Below are 13,776 nucleotides of genomic sequence, written 5' to 3' on the forward strand. Positions count from 1 at the left end.
GGTGTGGGATGGTCCCACCTTTGCTTCCAAGCAGCTGCGTGACTTTAGGAAGGTCTCTCCATCTCTAAAATCTCAGTTTTCATGTCTCCAAGACCAGTGCTCTAACCTCTGAGCTATGGGGGCCTGTTTTTACAGTGTCTACAAAATCATGGGGCTAAAAACATGGAAAAAGGCCAAGTGTACATCAACGGACGAATGGATCAAGAAGATGTGNTAAAAATTTTTAAAAAATTAAAAAAATGTTTTTGAAAAAAATCATGGGGCTAGACTACAGCATCATTTTTGTATTTGTTGTTAGTCCCTATTTCTTCTTCTTTTTTAAGTTGAGGTAGGGGTCCCTGGGGGGCTCAGTCGGTTAAGCTTCAGTCCGACCTCGGCTCAGGTCACAGTCTCACCAGTTTGTGGGTTCGAGCCCCCCTTCCCCAACTCGCGTGCTCGTGTTCTTTCTAAATAAATAAATAATTAATTTAAATTAATTGAGGGTAAAATTCACACGATATAGAATGAACCAACTTTAAAGTGTATGATCCAGTGATACTAAGAACATTCACTACGTTGTGCAATCACCACGTCTGTGTAGTTCCAAAACATTTTCGTCACCCCAAAAGAAAACCCTGTTCCCATTGAGCAGTCACTGCCCTTACCTCCTCCTCCCAGCTCTTGGCAATTGCCAATTTGCTTTCAGTTTCCATGGATTTACTGGTTTTACGTATTTCACATGAAAGGAATCATACATCTGGCCTTTTGGGTCTGGCTTCTTTTACTCAGCATAGTGCTTTTTTTATTTCATCCATATTACAGTAGGTATCAATCCTTCATTCCTTTGTATGGATGAATAATATCCCATTACAGACTACAGTATGATTTTGAGCTCCAACAGTTTGATCCCCTTTCCTTTTCAAACATCTGTTCATAAACACATTATGAGCACCAATTGAAGAGAAGGCAGGTACTAAGGGTAAATAACTTGGGGCACCTGGATGGATTCAGGTAAGCCTCTGACTCTTGGTTTCGGCTCACGTCATGATCTCATGGTTCATGGGTTCAAACCTCACACTGGGCTCTGTGTTGACCATGGAGCTTGCTTCGGATTCTCTCTCCCTCTCTCTCCGCCCCTCCCCTGCTCACTCTATCTCTCTCTCAAAATAAATAAATTTTTTTTTTTAATAAGGGGAAATAGTTGAGAGATTTGTAACCCTTGGCTTCTTTTTTTAATTGGAGTATGACATTTAAAAGTGCCCATTAAAGTACCCAAGTGTACAGTTTCATGAATGCTTACAAAGTAAATACAACTATTAACTTTAAGCTGGGTCAACAGATAATATATACTCACACCCCATTCCTGTCTTCTCATTACCCTCCCCCAATTCTCTTTTCCTCAAGGTACCACCATTCTGACTTCAAACACTAAGCGTTTGCTTTTCCTGTTTTTGAACTTCAGGTAAAGGGAACCACAGCTTGTCAATTTTTTTTACATCTGGCTTCTTTCACTCAGTATTATGTTTGTGAGACTCTTGCACTGTGTCGTATGTCACTGAAGTACCTTCATTCTCATTGTTGTACAGTGTTAATAATATCCCAGTCTACTTATCCATTCTATGCTTGATGGACACTCGTGTAGTTTTATCTCTGTGCCATTATAATAGTGTTGGTATGAATATTCTAGCTTATGTGTTTCGATAAACTGATGTTCACACATCTTCTGGGCATATGCCTCGGACTGAAATTATTTGAGTCATATATTCAGCTTTACTAAATACTGACACAGAATTTTCCAAAATGATCAGACCTGTTTTGATTCTCATCTTTTGCTTCTAAGATAATCTTTTCCAAAGCATGGGGCTGCTACCCGCTGCTATAGTAGTGTTGCATAAAAGGGATTTATGTGAGGAGCAAAATAAATAACATCAAGTTCTCAAGTGAGAAAATTATTTCCTGTTTAATGCTCTTTAAGTCCTTCTGATTACATAAAGAAAATCCCATGTGATGCCAGGATGTTGCTAGCCACCTCTCTGTATCTGTTACAAAAAGTTTCAGACTCTCAGCAGGCAACTGTATCTACTTGATATTTAATAACATATTGTTTTAATGTATTTATTTTAATTACTTTCTACTTATAGCAAGAGATAAAGTTTTCTCATTTTAGTTATTTAACATTTTCTTTCAAATAAATTCATTTAAGGGGTGCCTGGGTGGCTCAGCTGGTTAAATGTCTGACTCTTGATCTCAGCTCAGGTCCTGATCCGCTGTCATGAGTTCAAGCCCTGTGTTGGGCTCTGAGCTTGGCGTGAAGCCTACTTAAAATAAAAATAATAATACATTCACTTAAGTTTTTCAAAAGTGAGTCAACTTAAAGAAAATAGTAAAGGATAGGCAGATGATATGCAGTTTCAAGGAACTAAGTTGGTGGTGGAATGACTCCTGTGTGGAAAATACCCACTTATAATCTGCATTTACCAGAAGGCCTCGATGTGATTTTTATGGGCATTTGATGAGCTTGCTTCAAAGTAGGAGGCTGGGGCCCCTGGGTGGCTCAGTAGGTTAAGTGTCCGACTTCGGCTCAGGTCATGATCTCACGGTTCGTGGGTTCGAGCCCCGCATCAGGCTCTGTGGGGACAGCTAGCTCAGAGCCTGGAGACTGTTTCTGATTCTGTGTCTTCCTCTCTCTCTGACCCTCCCCTGCTCACACAGTCTCTCTCTCTCAGAAATAAATAAAACATTAAAAAATTAAAAAACAAATAAACAAAGTACCAGGCTCACCACTGAGCACTTGGCTTTACTAATCGACAGAAGACAAATTTTAAATTTGTTCCAATTCTAATTTGGGAAAGAGAGGCCAAAATGGAAGTCCATACACCATCACAGAGGTCTGCAGAACACCAAAAACTTGATGTGTCTGACCTGCTTGGCTTATTAATGGACAAAAATTGCACTGAAATTATTTCACTTCATGCAGAAGTCAGAAGGCTCTATCTTATGCCTAACCAGGAAGAAGGACCTTTTGCAGAACCGGTAGAAACAGTCATCCACACAGGTTAATAATAAAAATCAGTAGCAAACATGAAACTAAATATCTAGTTCCCCACCTGGATTAGTCCTTTTTAGGTTGGGGCCACAATTAGAGACAAAGTGTTGCTTTCCCCAGCATTCAGCTACTCAGAAGCCCCAACAGGAATCTTCTCAGAACTACTGCAAAGGCACCCAACAGGCAAGTTGAGGAAGGAAAGGCAGGAAGGACCTTTCCACCCCAGCTCCTGCCCAGGCCCCGCCCCTCCGCCTGGGCNCGGGCTTCGGTGAGTGGCTGCAGACAGGGGACAGGCGCGGAGACACTGCAGTGGCACCGAGAACGTACTTCCCGGGCAGGATCCTGCTCCCTGGTCTGGGGGCTTTTCGGCCTTCTTGGAGGGCACCAGCGGGTAACGGACCCCGAGGCCTCTTCTGTGCGGAAAACGCCTGCGCAGAATCGCCCTCCCTCTGCCTCCCCTCTTTTCTAATCCTTCTCGCTGCGGAGTCACGGCTCCCCCAGCCGCTTTCCACCTGAGCACCTGGTCCTGGAGGCAGGCGACCTGGGCTCTGTTCCCTGTTCTGTAGCCTACTCTGTGACCTTGGACTGACTTTCCGAACCTCAGTTTACTACCCTTACCGTAAAATAGAGAGTGATGCCTACGTCAGGGAGTTGCTGGGAGCATCCACTAAATGCTGGATGGAAACGAGAGTGGTAAAGTACCAAGTGCTAAAGTGCAAAAGGCGCTTCCTTCCCCCCAGCTCAGGTCTGTCCCCAGGTTTTCCAGGCAAAGCATTTTGGTACCCACCCTCCGCTTTCTGCTGGCGGGGGTTCAATGCAGGCTCTTTCTTCCTGAGTCATGCTAGACACTGTAGTTGAGCACGCAGTTCCCTTGAGCCCTGTACAAACTTTCCGTGGGCTGAACTTTGCTTGTTTGCTTATCTTCGAGGCCTTGTGTTTTCTGGGAAAACCTTGACATGGTAGAACTTGCTTAGCAGATTGTGCTGGTAAAGAGTGTAAATACTCAGGGCATGGCCAAGTCCCCTTGGTTTTTGAACGCTCTATATTCTTAAGAGCATAGAGTCTTTACGGTCTTATAATTCCCCTCTGCCTTGCAGTTAAAAATTTAATTGCCTTGCAATTAAAAATAAAAGTTATGTATATTTAAGATATACAGCATGATGATATACATAATGAAATGATTACTGCAGTCAAACTAACATATCCCTTCACATAATTCTCTTTTTGGTGTGTGATAAGTGCACCTGAAATCTCTCTCAGCAAATTCCCAGCATTCAATATACTCTTAAGTATAGTCATCATACCATTATGTTGGATCTCTAGACTTACTCATGCTACATAACTGCTACTTTGTACCCTTTTACCAACATCTCCCCATTCTCCTCTTGCAGTCTTGAAAGGAGAAGGGAATGTTAAGAACATGGAGATTCCGGGGTGCCAGGGTGGTTCAGTCAGTTAAGCTACAACTCTTGGTTTCAGCTAAGGTCGTGATCTCACAGTTCGTGAGTTCCAGCCCTGCATTGGGCTCTGCACTAACAGTGTGGAGCCTGCTTGGGATTCTCTCTCTCTCTCTCTCTCTCTCTCTCTCTCTCTCACTCTCACTCTCTTTCTCTCTCTTTCTTTCTCTCTCCCTCTCTCCCTGCTCCTCCCCTGCTCATTCTCACTCTGTCTCAAAAACAAAAACAAAAACAAAAACACACACACACACACACACTAGACATTGAGATTCAATCTATGCTCTTAGAGTTTGGGGTTTGGTATTTGGTTCACAGGAACAGGGATAGCTGAGCCCACCAATGGCCTGATGCCCTTTCAGCAGGGCCAGCCTTCAGCTACCATTCTGGGACTACTTCCTAATGTAAAGTGTTTCTCTTTCCAGGTTGCCCGACATGTGAGTGCTATTCCTTGGGGCATCTCTGCCTCTGCAGCCCTTCGACCTGCTGCTTCCCGAAGAACATGCTTGACAAATGTATTGTGGTCTGGTTCTGCCCAAGCAAAATTTGCTTTTAGCACCAGTAAGTGTTAATGCCGTGGTTTGACCCAGGAATGAAAACAGGAATCCGCATCTCAGACAGGGGCTCTGAAACCCTGGCTATGCATTAGGCTCACTTGGGGAGTTTTTGAAAACCCACCACTGCCCCAGTCCCACTATAGACAAGTTAAGTCAATCTCTGAGGTGTGAGAGTAGGACATCATTTTTTTTTTAATGGAAATATAGTTGATAATAACAATATTATTAGTTTCAGGTGTACAATATAGTGATTCAAGATTTATATACATTAGGTGGTAATCACCATGATAAATCTAGCTACTGTCTGTCATCAAAATTGTTACAGATTATTAACTGTATTCACTGTGCTGTGTTGTGCATTGCCACCCCACCCCCATCTGTCTGTCTGTAACTGGAAATTCCTACCTTTTAATCCCCTTATCAGTATATTTTAAAAGCTCACCAAGTGATTCTAATGTCCAGTCGAGATTGAGAATTACTGAGGCACACAGCCCGTGTGTCACATTACATTTTTGGTCATCAGAGGTTTTAATCCTCTGTTGAGGAACATGGGGGTCGGGGGGACTCAGATACGTCTGGGCGTTGCTGTGCGTAAGGGGATGAGAGGTAACTGGAAGTGGCCAACGCCTGTTGGAATCGAAATCGAGGCTTTTGGAGTCAGACTTGTGTGTGGGCCCAGTTGGCCACGTTAGAGCATGGACTCCTCCAGGACCTGAGTGAAACATGGCTACTTCTTGAGATTTACACTCCCATTTTCTAGAATGTGGGCTTTGCTAAGATGAGCCTCAGATAATGAGTGGTGTTTGAAGATACCTCCTTGAAATTTGTCCTGCCTTTTAAAAAGCATGTGCAACATGTAATAGTTTGAGAGATGTACTTCAGCAAAGCCTTTGCTAATTTTACTACCCTGGAGCTTTAGAAAAAAATACTAGTAATTTGATGCCCCGCATATAAAACTTTCCTTGTCCCCTGTCCCAAGCGCACTCCAGCGGCTCCCACTGTCTGTGGAGCCCAGGTATTTTGACACTTTGCCCCAAGTTGCCAGAGGAAGCAAGTCCTTTCTAGTTCTGACCCGTCTCTTGCACACTTTCCTTCTCTCCTGTCCTCTCAGGCCCAGCCCTCCTGTCCATCTCTCACTGAGATAACTGAAACCCCCTCCTCCCCCCAGTCTCCCTTCCCCCAGCTCCCCCTCCTCTTTCCTCCCCTGCCAGACCAACCCTCCCAATAGCTGACTCATCTTCCATCTCCTGCGGGTAAACCTCCAGTGAGGACTCTCTTCCTTTTTAAGAACAAACTCTACCTAGCCTGATATCTCGGGGCCATCATAGCCTGGCCTTTAGCCGTTCTTGCTTTGTCTCTCACACTTCCTTCCCCACATACCTGCTCTCTCTGTTTTTTTTGTTTTTTTTTTTTTTTTAGTTTTGTTTACTGTTCTTTATTTTTGAGAGAGAGAGAGAGCCTGAGAGAGCAAGAGCGCAAACGGGGGAGGGACAGAGAGGGAGACGGAATCCCAAGCAGGCTCTGAGCTGTCAGCACAGAGCCCGATGCGGGGCTCCAGCTCACAAACCATGAGATCATGACCTGAGCTGAAGTTGGACGCTTCACCGACTAAGCCACCCAGGCGCCCCTGCTCTCTCTGTTCTAATCAAACTGTGCCATGGCTGTTCCCACACTTGCCCTGTTCCCTCCATGCCATTTGCCCTGTCCCACGTGGCTTTGGCAAAATCCAAACCATATTTAGAATCCATGTCTAGGCTCTTGTCTTCCTCAATTCTATCTTAATGCCATCCCTACTGGCTTCTGGTATCATCTTTCTAATCTTCTTAGTTCCCATGGTACTTTGAATTGAATTTGTGTACAATGTGTACGCAAGGTTGGGGGGGAATTACCTAAGATGTACAGTTGAACTGAACCTTTTGATTTATACTCCTAATTAATTACCATGAGAGATTTGAATACAAAGAGGTGCGTCATTTAGCAGATGATGAACTGTACGTGCGTGTGGCTTCCTCCAGGTTCCACACACCACGCTCCTGCCGTCACCCAACACGCGCCCTATTTTAAGGGCACTGCCGTTGTCAACGGAGAGTTCAAAGACCTAAGCCTTGATGACTTTAAGGGGAAATATTTGGTGCTTTTCTTCTACCCTTTGGACTTGTAAGTGTAATTTCTGTGATTCCTTAATGTCGTTCTGAGAGCAGGCAAAGATCCCAGCTTCACCCTGACATTTCCTATCTTTTCTGGTCAAGGGAAGGGTTCTTCGGGTCGTTTATCATTGGCGACTGTGCAGAGTACAGCTTGCAGCTGCAGCTAATCTGATACCCATGGCATTCTTGTTAGTGGGGAAGGGTTTTGATGGGGCTGTTTTGTGTACTCGGAGCAGTGGTTTCTGTAAGCCAGGCTGTCTAGAAGGAAGCTGTCCCTGGCCTGGAGGAGAATGAGGGAAAGAAAGATAATAATGAAATGAGTTTTCCCATAAAGTTCTTTATTTAATTTTTTTCTTTATTCTTAGAATATGCCTCTTTTCCCCTACCCACCCTCATTCTTTGATATGATTCTTTTTTTTTTTTAATGTTTATTTGAGAGAGGGAGGGAGAGAGAGAGAGTACACGCGCATGCAGGCGGATGAGGGGCAGACAGGCAGCAGAGGATCCGAGGCAGGCTCTGTGCTGACAGCACAGAGCCCAGTGAGGGGCTCAGACTCACAAACCATGATATGACCTGAGCCAGAGTCAGCTGCTTACCTGACTGAGCCACCCAGGCATCCCTTTTGATGATGATTCTTAGCTAGAAAGGGGAGTCCATCGAAGGTGGTTAGCCGTTGTTGCCTTTTTCACCTTTAAGCAGGTTGAACTAGTCTTTAGACTACCTATCGTTTAATTTTTAAATCCTCGTTTTTAAATTCTCTGATGGGAATTTCTGCCCTTTTCTCCTAGCACCTTTGTGTGTCCTACAGAAATTGTTGCTTTTAGTGACAAAGCCAAGGAGTTTCACGATGTGAACTGTGAAGTTGTTGCGGTTTCGGTGGATTCCCACTTCACCCATCTCGCCTGGATAAACACACCGAGGAAGGTATAACCTCCGTTACTCTACCTTTGCTGTCAGGATCCTGAAAACTGAAAAGATCCCATGAAAGACTAGCCTAGAAGTTGTTAGAGCACGATTAGTTAGAGCACTATAGGTCCTAAGCTACTGGCAGATTTTGTTAAACTCTGTCCACACCTCCCTCCACATTGCCTGGATTTACTGCCCACTACTCGTGTGTTTTCTAGGGGACAGACAGTAACGGAGCAGCCTCAGCAGGGTAGGGGTGGGGCTGGCCGGGCTTGGCTGCCTCCTCTCTCACCCGTACCTTGTACATCCCACGTACCCCACCTGGCTTGTGGGACAGTGGTTGGTAATTTCACCCTTTTGCATGATCATTGTTCCTGCCTAAAAACTTGCTTGGGAGAATAAAAATTTCTAGCTATGTTCATGGACTATCAATACCAAATTATTCAAAAAGTCTTTGTATTACTCTTCCATTTTTATGCTACAGAAATTAATCTTCAAGTAAGAGAATGCTTCAAGGGTTAGAAAAAGAAAGGTTTACAGTGTTAGCTGGGTTTCAGTCATGCCTCTGTCCCTTTCTAGTTGTGACCTGAAACAAGTTACTTAACCTTTGTGTGCCTCAAGTTTCCTCACCTATAAGAAGACGATGATCGTGGTACCTACTCCAGGATGGTTGGGGGGAGGAAGTGAGTTAACAGGAAGAGCTTAGAGCAGCTCTCGGCCCGCTGTCGGTGCTCAGTGGCTGCTACCTCCTGTCATTCTTTTTTTTTTTTTTAATAGTTTATTTATTTTTGAGACAGAGACAGAGCATGAGTGGTGTAGGGGCAGAGAGAGAGGGAGACATAGAATCTGAAACAGGCTCCAGGCTCTGAGCTAGCTGTCAGCACAGAGCCTGATGTGGGGCTCGAACCCACGAACCGTGAGATCATGACCTGAGCTGAAGTCGGACATTTAACCGACTGAGCCACCCAGGCGCCCCTGCCTGCTGCCATTCTTGTTGGGCTCAGACATCATGTTACCTGGCGGGGAACAGTGAGACCATGTCACAACCAGTCGTGTTTGCATTTTTATTAGAATGGCGGTTTGGGCCACATGAACATCGCACTCTTGTCAGATTTGACTAAACAGATTTCCCGAGACTATGCCGTGCTGCTGGAAGGCCCTGGTGTTGCTCTGAGGTAAGATGCTGTTCCTTATGAACTTAAACTTGTTTTTCGTGTTTAGCATCATCTCACTTCTTGAGGAATTTGTAGAGACCTCGGTAAAGCATTGGGAAGACCAGAAAGCCTCCACTCACCTTAGCCTTCTGTGAGTGCCGATGAGTGCCCGCTGCGAGGGTTGGCAGAGGCCTTCAGAATGGTCACACTGCCGCACTTGCTCTAACCACCTGGGAGCCGCTTTCTTGGGGGGAGGGCGGCCCACTCCTGGCATGTTTGGGGAAGGGGAGACCAGCAGCTCATAGTAGTCAGGAAGCTGGCATCGGGATGAGATCTTGTTCAAGCCCTGGAGTCAGACTAGAGTTTGAATTTTGCTTTTTAACTCAGCTACTTGTTTAACAGCTGTAGGAGTTGGGGCAAGTTAATGTCACCTTTCTGAGTCCCAGTTTTCCTATTGCTGAACTGAAAATGTACCTACCGGGTTGGTTGGGGGGACTAAATAAGGGGAGGCAGCCCGAGTTTGCAGCACAGGGTCTGGTAGCTTTGAAGACCCCTGTCCCAGTATGTCATTTCTGTCCTCATTCATTCAGTGATTAGAGCTTCATTCCTTTGAGTGTTGAAGCTTTCTGTCTCTAACAGTCTTATGTGTGGACACAGCCTTCCCTTCCGAGCGGGGGATAAGCACTTAGGCCTTAGAATGGCATCTTGATGGCCACTGAGTGAAGGGGGGATTGGGCAGAACTTTACCTCCAGGAAGCAGACGAGGACCTCACTGGATGCACCTTGCAGTGTTGCTGGGGCCGGTTTGACCTGCTCACCTGCTCTGTCTTGTCACCTCACTCTTCTCTGGCCCACTTTCCTTTTGGGTTATACCTGGAATTTCAGTTCTCCACCTTGGAGCTTGGGCCTTTTTTATACTCCAGGCAGAATCTCTCTTTCTTTATTAAACTAAAGCCTGGCTTTGGCAAAGTTGGCAAGGGAGGGGAAAGAGAGCGCTGGCACTTTCCTCCCGGGGCCCCTTCGCTGTAGGGTCGTGCTAGTGTTGCCCTTCCTTCCCTGCCGGTTCCGCCATTAGGATTGACAAGGGAGAGTAACCGAGTCTGGTTTGTGAGACGAGGCTTTCTTTCTGGAGTCTGTGGGCCCTCTCGGGCATTCACCAGGACCCCATAAAGCCTTACAGCCTAGACGCCCAAGAGCTGCGCCAGGGAGGAAGAAGCACCATTTTACCTTGCTTTTTTCTCTTACTTGCTTTTTCCCTGCACGCTTAACACTTGGAGTGCCACACCCTTTTAAGATGGACTGTTAAAACCTGTGGTTTAAACATGCCTACATATGTCATAGTAACATCGAGACTCGTACAGAAGATGAGCATGGACCTTGGTTTTCCCTTTTAGATTTCTGCCGCCTAGACTTAAGACTGGTAAATTCTTTCTGCAAAGATTTCCCCTGGGGTTTTCCACCATTTACCCAAGAATTCACTCATTTCATAAGTATTTACTGAACATAGATAAAATACTTCTCTCTCTTTTCCTTTTTTTTTTTTTTTTAATATTTTTATTTCAAGGAGAGAGAGAGACAGCGTGAGCAGGGGAGGGTCAGAGAGAGAGGAAGACACAGACTCTGAAACAGGCTCCAGGCTCTGAGCTGGCAGTCAGCACAGAGCCAGACGCGGGGCTCGAACTCACGAACTGCGAGATCATGGCCTAAGCGAAAGTCGGACGCTAAACCGACTAAGCCACCCAGGCGCCCCTCTCTCTTTTCCCTTTTGCCTGTGGTTTCTTGCCAAGGTTTGACACAGCAGCTCAAAGAACACCCCGTATCACTAATAAGTGAAAGAAGTCTTTGCTCTCTGGGGCTTTTAATTAACTAATTAATTAATTTTTAATTTCTTTAATGTTTACTTATTTTGAGAGAGAGAGAGAGACAGAGCGTGAACAGAGAGAGAGGGAGACACAGAATCTGAAGCAGGCTCCAGGCTCTGAGCTGTCAGCACAGAGCCTAATGCGGAACTTGAATTCACAAACCGTGAGATCATGACCTGAGCCGAAGTCAGACGCTTAACTGACTGAGCCACCCAGGCGCCCCTCTCTGGGACTTTCAGATTCTCTGTGACAGTTCAGTCACATTTGTAAATGTGACCACCTGCTTTCCATGCTGTCCTGGTCCAGTCGTACCTTTGTTAAAGCATCTCATCAATAAGAGATGATCCGCTTTCTATATAACAATGAAAACGCCACGGTTAAGCATATGATTGAATTTAATAAATGCTTTATTGATGAGAATTAAAGACAAAAATGGGTAGAAGTTAACTTTCTAGTTCTCTCTAGCACATTCTGCTGAAATACTAATGAGAATAAATTCTGATGCAGAGGTCTCTTCATAATTGACCCCAATGGAATCATCAGGCATTTGAGTGTCAATGATCTCCCCGTGGGCCGAAGTGTGGAAGAGACCCTCCGCTTGGTGAAGGCGTTCCAATTTGTGGAAACCCATGGAGAAGTCTGCCCAGCAAACTGGACCCCGGATTCTCCTACAGTAGGTTTCTTTTCCAGAAGCAGTGAGACCCCAGCCTAGGGGTCCCAGGTCCTCACTGACTCAAGAGTTGTTGGCCTGGAGTACCCACTAAGGAGCCCACCCTCGGTGCAGGGTGTGCAAGTGTGCAAACGGGTGAGGCTGCCGAGGGGTGGGGCTTAGGCTGGGATCAGGGCTCGGGCAGGCTGTTAATGCAGCCTTCATCCGTGCATTTTAAAGGAAATAGACCACACTTTAAACAGAGAACTTTGGGTTATAAACTGAGAGCTTTCAACCCACCTTTGAGACTGTTATCTTAAAGCCAGTTACCTGATTAAATGTTTTCATACTTTCAGATCAAGCCACATCCAACTGCTTCCAGAGAATACTTCGAGAAGGTAAACCAGTAGATCATCCACCCCGTGTACCTGCAGCTCCTCCCATCAGAAAAGAATCACAGTTGGAACTCATCTATTAGCATTTCAAAGATGATTATTTATAGAAGAGAAAAAACCAATTATGTTTGTATTCATAAATAATACTCAGTGTTTTCCTTTTGTAACATTGGCTAAGGCTTTTACATGTACTCACACAGAGCGTCCTTTATTGGTAACCTGTTGGTAGCTAGCTAGTTTATAGAATTTGCTAGTTCACCTATTCCTTGGATTGTGTCTTCAATGGGAAGAGTAAATCCTCTTCTCTCTCAGCCTTACTTGAACCTCTGTGTGCAGTGGAGAAGTCTAACAAGCTCCGAAAGCTTCTGATCAAGGTCCTGAAATTTTCTTCTTGGATTTCTTTGTACTAAACTGAATTCTCTTTTCAAGTAACAAAGATCATAGTTTGAAGGTGTTAACATCAACAGACTGCTTTAATTCTTGCAGTGGATGTATGTGTACTTGAGACAAATCTCAATGTTTTTTTAAAAAACACACGGTGACAAACGACTTAAGTGATCATGCATGTTTCTCATCTCTGAGATTAAAAGTTACTCTATTTGTTAGCTGACATAGTGTCCACAAATATTCTAGACATTGATTGGCCGTAACTATAAAGGGTGTTTGTTGAATCCAGGAATTGCATTTGAAATCATTATAATCCTTTTCTGAAGTGCTCAATGTAAAGTACATAATAAACATATTTAAAAATATTTGCATGTTTAACACCATTAATTATTGGTTCAGTTTATGTTGTAAGGCTTTAGGTTTTCTTCTGATTAGATCAGCAAACATTTATGGAGCATTTAGCTCAGGGCCCCCAAATATGAATAAGATGCTGGCTCTGTATCCAAGGAACCTGAGTTAGGGCAAGAGAGATTTGGAAGCCTCTATTCATATTTCACTAAATCCTGGGTGCTTGTTTTGGAGGCACAAGAATGAACCAAAAAAGACAGCCCCCTTCCTTCATGCAGCTACATTCCAGAGAGGGAAACCCAATAAGTATAATAAAAATACATAGAATGTTTGAAAGATAAATAAAGTGGATCAGGGGGCTAGAGCAGAAAATTGAGATTATTGTAGATAGGGTCGTCAGGAAGGCCTGAAGGCCTTAAAGTCAACGTCCAGGTCTGTTTTCTCATCTGTAAAATGAGGGCAATAATTATCCTATTGGGGTTTTGATGAGGATCAAGTGAGATAAAACATGTAGAAAATTAAGTTAGGGGGATAAGAGGTGATGGACAAAGAGTTTGGCAAGTGCAAAGGTCCTGAGGCAAGAGCAGGCGTGGAATGGGTGAAGAATTGAAGGGGCCATGAGACTGCAGTGGTGGAGGAGAATAGTCATGGGGAGCCCGGAGTGCGTTGTGGACAAACTAAGGACTTTGGATTCTCTTCTAGGGGTTTAGAAGGTCTCTTCTAAGGTTCTGACTGACCAGAGTCCCAGCAAGTTCTTCTAGGAGGATCACTCTGGCTCCTTTGTTAAGACTAGACTGTAAGGGTCCAGGGAAGAGACGCTGAGAGCCAGCAGAATACGGGTGTGCTGAATGCTACGGCACAGTACGCAGCGGGTGCGTTCCTGGGGCACAA

At 44.8% G+C, this 13,776-nt stretch overlaps 1 protein-coding gene across 1 annotated transcript in view; it reads left to right on the forward strand.

Annotated features, from left to right (window-relative positions):
* The window catches only part of PRDX3 (peroxiredoxin 3), a 30,503-nt gene extending 17,601 nt beyond the window's left edge, over positions 1–12,902 (forward strand). Inside the window, exons 3-9 of the mRNA XM_077779521.1 lie at positions 3,263–3,416; positions 4,905–5,040; positions 7,052–7,193; positions 7,973–8,108; positions 9,162–9,265; positions 11,614–11,779; positions 12,112–12,902. Coding sequence (XP_077635647.1) covers positions 3,263–3,416; positions 4,905–5,040; positions 7,052–7,193; positions 7,973–8,108; positions 9,162–9,265; positions 11,614–11,779; positions 12,112–12,165 — 892 coding nt within the window. The 3' untranslated portion in view covers positions 12,166–12,902. The remainder of the gene's footprint in view (positions 1–3,262; positions 3,417–4,904; positions 5,041–7,051; positions 7,194–7,972; positions 8,109–9,161; positions 9,266–11,613; positions 11,780–12,111) is intronic.
* Positions 12,903–13,776: the final 874 nt, after the last annotated feature.

This window comes from Crocuta crocuta, unplaced genomic scaffold, assembly GCF_008692635.1.
Source record: "Crocuta crocuta isolate KB4526 unplaced genomic scaffold, BGI_CrCroc_1.0 scaffold138, whole genome shotgun sequence".
In the NCBI taxonomy this organism is placed as follows: domain Eukaryota; kingdom Metazoa; phylum Chordata; class Mammalia; order Carnivora; family Hyaenidae; genus Crocuta; species Crocuta crocuta.